Source organism: Crassostrea angulata, chromosome 7 (genome assembly GCF_025612915.1).
Source record: "Crassostrea angulata isolate pt1a10 chromosome 7, ASM2561291v2, whole genome shotgun sequence".
NCBI lineage: Eukaryota > Metazoa > Mollusca > Bivalvia > Ostreida > Ostreidae > Magallana > Magallana angulata.
This window is the reverse complement of record NC_069117.1, coordinates 19,277,555-19,283,554: the sequence shown is the minus strand read 5'-3', so window position 1 is coordinate 19,283,554 and position 6,000 is coordinate 19,277,555. Positions and strand designations below refer to the sequence as shown.

General features: G+C 32.4%; 1 protein-coding gene across 1 annotated transcript; it reads left to right on the top strand.

Annotated features, from left to right (window-relative positions):
- The first annotated feature begins 204 nt into the window (after positions 1 to 204).
- Positions 205 to 5,754, top strand: LOC128156736 (26S proteasome non-ATPase regulatory subunit 5-like). The gene is made up of 8 exons (XM_052819010.1): positions 205 to 386; positions 2,986 to 3,130; positions 3,500 to 3,629; positions 3,742 to 3,845; positions 4,040 to 4,292; positions 4,409 to 4,597; positions 4,802 to 4,911; positions 5,275 to 5,754. The coding sequence occupies exons 1-8, from the start codon at positions 211 to 213 to the stop codon at positions 5,668 to 5,670; spliced, it is 1,503 nt and encodes a 500-aa protein (XP_052674970.1). The 5' UTR covers positions 205 to 210; the 3' UTR covers positions 5,671 to 5,754.
- The last annotated feature ends 246 nt before the right edge of the window (positions 5,755 to 6,000 follow it).

Here is a 6,000-nt window from a genome sequence, read left to right as displayed (position 1 = left end):
CCCAGAGCAACGTTTTGTTTCAGACAGCATTACAAAAAACGAAAATATCTTTCTTGTCTCAATCTGAATTTAAACTTGCAAATTAACAGAATTGATTGATTTAATTATTAATTAAGTATTATAAGAGATATAAGTTCTTGATTTTTATCAAATTGCATTTAATATGAATTTTCGTTCCGTGAAATAAAATATAGTAAAATACCCGCTAAAATGGCTGCTTTCAATTTGACTAGCTTGCTAGAGAGTTTGCCAAATTCGACAAACTGGGAACAATCTCTACTCGATTTGAAGACTTTGTTCACATCTTTTTCTCCAAGTGAATTGAGGAATGTGACTCAGGAATTGTCTTTTCATGTCATCTTTGAGTTATTGAGCACAGACAATAAGTAAGTGCAGTGTAGCTGTGATTCAGCAACTTTCATTTTCTCTCACTTTATTCTTACAACATTCTTTTCATTGATATAATAATCTAAAGTAAGATGTTACTGCTGGCATAATTTATAAGATATTGAGTAGATCTTAATTTTTATTTATTAAATATGCTTTGATCAATATAAACTTCTATGACATTTCTAAAAAAAAAGAACAATGACATAGAAATTTTAACCCTTTTAAAAATAAGTCTTGTTGAAATTCAATGAAGTACACTGGTATAGCCAATAGGGAAGAAAGAATTAATAGACACACGGTACTTTTGGCTCATAAATGTAGATTTACATTGAGTCATCACCTTATGGATGGTACAGTCGTTTAATTTACCGGTAACGAATCAGTATGTGGTTTCGTCGTGCATGCAATTATTATTATCGGAATTCCAAATGTCTTTATTTTTTTTTTTAAATCACATTTCTTTGTCCTTCTAAAATGTAGTATCAAACTTCCGAAAATATAAAGGATGAATTACGGAGATAGTAATTTCAACACCCCCTTCATTTTCCTAGTTTCGAATTCGTTTTCCAGTATCTAATCAAATGCACTCTATTACTTCTGGCAGAATATTTTGAGGCGAATTAATTTCAAAAATGTACTAGAGGTACATGTTAATAGACTTATAAATGAAGAAAGAAAAATAATTGTGGGAATATGTCATTTAAACAAATAATATGATCGTTATTTTTATCATACCATTTTCCCGTCAAATTGAAACTGGACTTTAACAGTTTTCATTTGCGTTACTTTATGAAACTGAATTTTCATGAAAACACTCTATTATAATAGTAACTGATGATAAGTAATTGTCATTTGCCTTTGTTTTGCCTTTATACATTGTATCTATCAATATATCCAGCCAAATAATGCTTCTATCGCAGTGAACTGAAACAAGGAAAATTGCACGTGGTTCTATTTGAAGTCATAATTTCATTCAAAGCTCCATTATTATTTGATTATAATATGGTGCATTATCTTATTAAATGGATTATAATTACTAATTATCCACCAAATAGGGGTCAATAACAAACTTATTTTCATAGTTAGGCCTAATTGTTTTCACACTTTCGTTTTTTTCTGCCTTGCACTTCCGGCAGCTCATATCTGGGCCACCTTTTTAATTTGTAAACAATTCGGAAAATAATTGTGCAAATGTCAAACAACTTCACACACTGATAGAATATTTATTTCTGTATTATGATTACCTAGCTAGGATTTTTTAAATCTTAACTTTGTCTTTTACCAATATTTTTTCTAAAAATTATTCGATACTGGCAAATATTCGTTACCGGTAAAACGACTGTATTAGAAAGTTTTTAAAATATATTTTTACACATCTATACTACTATATTGAAATAATAGACTCGAATTTTTGGCTTTAATACCGAGAAATCGGAAGAGTGCTGCCCTTTGTTTTATATTTTATAAACATCTTTGGAACTTGAAGTATAAACATCTTTGGAACTTGAAGATTACCAATTTGTTTTTATTTTTTCTCAATTAAGCTTTGCTAATTATATGTAACAATCAACGAAAATTACTTTGAAAAATCCGGAAATCATCTGGATTTTTTGGATTTTACAATCTTGCGCATCAAATTACATTCACACTAACTCACGGGAGACTTTTTAGTTTATGTTTCCACAATATCCCCATTCCTGCATGGATAAACTCAGAAACGATATTACAAATATGTGTATATTTTTATTGAAAAATTGTCATATATTCTGTTCATCTAAGGAAATACGGGAGATAACTCTAACTCAGGGCATTAAATAAGTTCCGAATGTCAACATGGTGGGTAAATTGGAAGAGAGTAAAAAACGTTGGTGAAAAAGTGTTGAATTCTTCATCAATATGAATTAAATTTTTAGATGAAAGGTATTTACAGCCTAAAAATGGTTTGTTATGAATAATTTGACTGTTATTTTAAGTATATAACCCGTTGTTTCATTCGATTAAAATATAAATATGCAAGGGGCACAACTCAAGTTGCTCGCTAGATAGCGCCACTGCATGACCAAGTTTTTGTAATGATATCTGGCAAGGGTTTATGGGGAGCGGAATGCATGACCAAAAACCCTTGGCTAGCGAAGATGATGATGATATGGATTGAAAATTTTTTGTGCAAAATAAGTTTTCATCTACTGCACTTTGAATTTACATTCAATTTGGGATATGCTATCCCAAATATTATATCTGAAAATCAAATGTGCTACATTTATTATAACCAGGGATAGGTTCTGTTGATTAAGATTGATTGTTATTTCACTCTTTATCATTTATATGCAATGTTATCAACAGTTAGGCTATGCAATTTAACTTTTGGTAATGTTATTTATACTCTTTGCAGAGCATGAAATTTTTTTTAAGGAGAATTAAACTTAATGTCCATCATTAGGGTCGAACCCTGTCAGTTCTTTTAAATCAGCAAGTTAATTATGTGAGTCTAAATTTTGTGTTAGTTGGCAATGTGGTGTTTATTGTACCTATGTAGGTTCCCCAAATTCTTTCAAATATACATGTATTGAACCATTTTTATTTCTAAAATTTCAGAGATGTGCTTGAACTTTGCTGCAATGTGCTTGAAAAATTACTTGATGCATCTGGACCATCAACTGTTTTTCAAAAGTACAGAGAGGAAATATTAAAAGGTCTCAACCATCCTCATGTAATGGTGAAATGCCTTTGTTTGCGGCAGGTAAGTAGTTATAACAACTTCTTATGCAGATGTGAAGTGCGCAGTATGCCCCCGTTTTATTCTTGCAAATTACTTCTATGAAAATAAATTTTATAATTTTTTAACTTTTCTTATAATGTCTTTAAAGTATTTTTAGCTTCATGTATTCTTGGTGTCATAAGTCATGTACAATGTACTGTATAGTGATTATGATAACATTTTACAAATTGCTTTTTTTAATATTTACTGTAGAAAAAAGTTAATTTTATTCCAAGAGAGAGAAGAGAGAGAGAGAGAGAGAAAGAGAGAGAGAGAGAGAGAGAGAGAGAGAGAGAACGTTCAAATGTAATCAATGAGACATAGCAGCATTATGGATTTTTTATGCTTTAGATGTTAAGTGCATCAGAAGAGGTTATTGATGAACTATTGCCACACAGGGAGGTGCTCCAGAAAACAGCCAGCTTGCTCTCAGATGAAATTCAGGTGGCAAATCTGGCCAGCAAAATTCTCATCAATCTAGGTACATTTACATGTTTATGGACAGCTACTTTCAATTCATAAAACAAATTAAAAAAGTGACACCAGTACTCATAAGTTAAGAACATTCAAGGTATTTTTTGTCATTAATACAGGTAGGACTCACCAAGGATTGGCTGTTCTGTTCAGCAATCAGATGATTCATTGTTTGGAACAGGTCAGCAACATCAGCGACACAGTCAGGTTCAGAGTGTATGAGGTTAGTGTACATGTATGGTACATATTTCCAGGTTAATCCAAATAAATCATAAAAAAAAAAAAGACTAAATGGGGTAAAAAAAAAATCAAAATTTTTGGTAGATGTGTACTTTTAATATGTTTCATTCAGTTCTTTTTCTTAATAAGTTTAATGAGCATAATGATCTCATTAAACCATTGTCTTAAAAATTTCAGATGTTAATCCAAATCTGTAAGCTTTCATTGGCGGCCCTGGAGAACACACACAACAGTGGACTCCTTCAGCAGCTATTGAATGAGGTCCATAAAGATGATGTCCTAATTCAGCTGAACGCCATAGAGATGTTGTCAGACCTGACAATGGTGGACCATGGATTGGTGTATCTGGATCAGCAAGGCATTGTTGGAAAATTAGAGAGCATGATGGGTGATCTAGACTCAAATCCTCTTGGCAACCTACTCCTACCAGGTATGGAAACTGTACGGTTTGAAATTTTATGACAATATTTTTTCTTATTCACGGAAAGATTTATTTTATTTAAAAAGAAAAATACAGTATTGGTTTATTGAACTGCTGTTATCTAGGGTTGACAAAGTTTTTTGGAGGAGTTGCTCGTTTTCATCCAAAGGAGGTCTGCAGCAGTAACAAGACATTTGTGAACTCTGTGTTCGAGGGTTTATCCTCCAGGGATCTGACACAGAAAAGCATTTCTGTCCAAACTGTCGGCTTTATTGGTGAATCAGTGGAGGGGAAAATGGCTCTTGACAAATTAGGTTTGTATAGAGTTTATATGGTGATATCAAAAATTGTTAATTTGGAATATTCTCTAAATCGTGGATTACAATTTACCTAAGACTTGTACTTATGGCGATATGTTTCTAAGATTTGTAGATAAGATAAAAATGGTTAATATTCTTTTAATTGAAGAGGTGATAATGAATCAAATCATCATTGTTGTGAAAGTTGTAACATTTTAGGTAACACAATGATTCATGGTGTGAAGTTGATAGGAACCATGGTGCGGGAAGCTCCATCAGAACTACGCATAAAGGCCTTGGACACTGTCTGCAGCATCACCAAACTACAGGTAAAGTGACTCTTCAGTTGATAAACTATTGAAGTTATAATGATATCAAATGAAGTTTTGGTTTGTAGCATTTGTATTATTATGAAGAAAGGTGGAGGTTGTTGTTACTTATTTATACATTTTCAATTTTAAGGTTGTTCATATTATTTGTTTGACGTGAAACAGCATTTTCTATAGCTGTGTAATTAAAAAAATTACACTTCCCATTTGGTTGAATGTGTGCTTGAGTTCTAGTTCAACTATTTCTAACCCCAAAAATGTATGATATTTCTATGCAACTCTTTAAAATATGTATCATATATATTTTGACTCATAAAATTGCAGCATTTGGTGTAATTTAATTGATGGAGAATATTTTTACAGATTGCAGAACAAACAGATGAATTACAAAAGCTGACAGAGAAGTGGTTTAATTTACTAAGCAATAACTCGTTTGAGACACTGATGTCGTTGGTGAGACAGCCATTCACAGACCTGCGATGTTCCGCACACTGCGTGTTACAATCCCTGGCATTACAACCATGGGGACAGACTCTTATGAACAATTACCCTGGGTTTACGGAATTCCTGTTGGACAGAAGCACAGAGAAAACCAAGGAAACGAAAGAATCCAAGTTTACCGTTATAAGAACCATTGCAGAGTCACCCACTGCGGTGGATGTGTTCGGACAGCCCTATATTGTTCAGGTGAAGGCAATGGCCCTTCAAGGCCCCTTCTTTGTTCAGACTCAGTCAGAGGTGGCGTTTGAGGGGGAATGATGCATTAACTGTGTACTGTTGAATATGTTTTGATTAAAATGTCAGTAATATTTCTGTAACTTAATAAATTCATGTTCAAAAGAACTGTTCTTGGGTTTAATATTCTATTGTAATTTCGATTGTAGATTGATAAGATTTTTTGTCCATTATTGTTATTGATACTATTCTTATTGTTGTTAAGATTGAAAAGTTAAAGGTACTTGGACACGTTTTGAGATCAAAAATTTTATTTCTATTTTTTATGTATAAAATGGTTTACTGGTGCATTTTAAATGATTGACCAAAATATTGAATGTTAAAGTCAAGTTACAGGCGAGATACAGAGTTATG

Coding starts and splice junctions, on each gene's coding strand:
- LOC128156736 (XM_052819010.1), top strand. CDS start 211: ATGGCTGCTTTCAATTTGACTAGCTTGCTAGAGAGTTTGCCAAATTCG. Junction 387..2,985: donor TTATTGAGCACAGACAATAA/GTAAGTGCAGTG, acceptor CTAAAATTTCAG/AGATGTGCTTGAACTTTGCT. Junction 4,598..4,801: donor AATGGCTCTTGACAAATTAG/GTTTGTATAGAG, acceptor GTAACATTTTAG/GTAACACAATGATTCATGGT.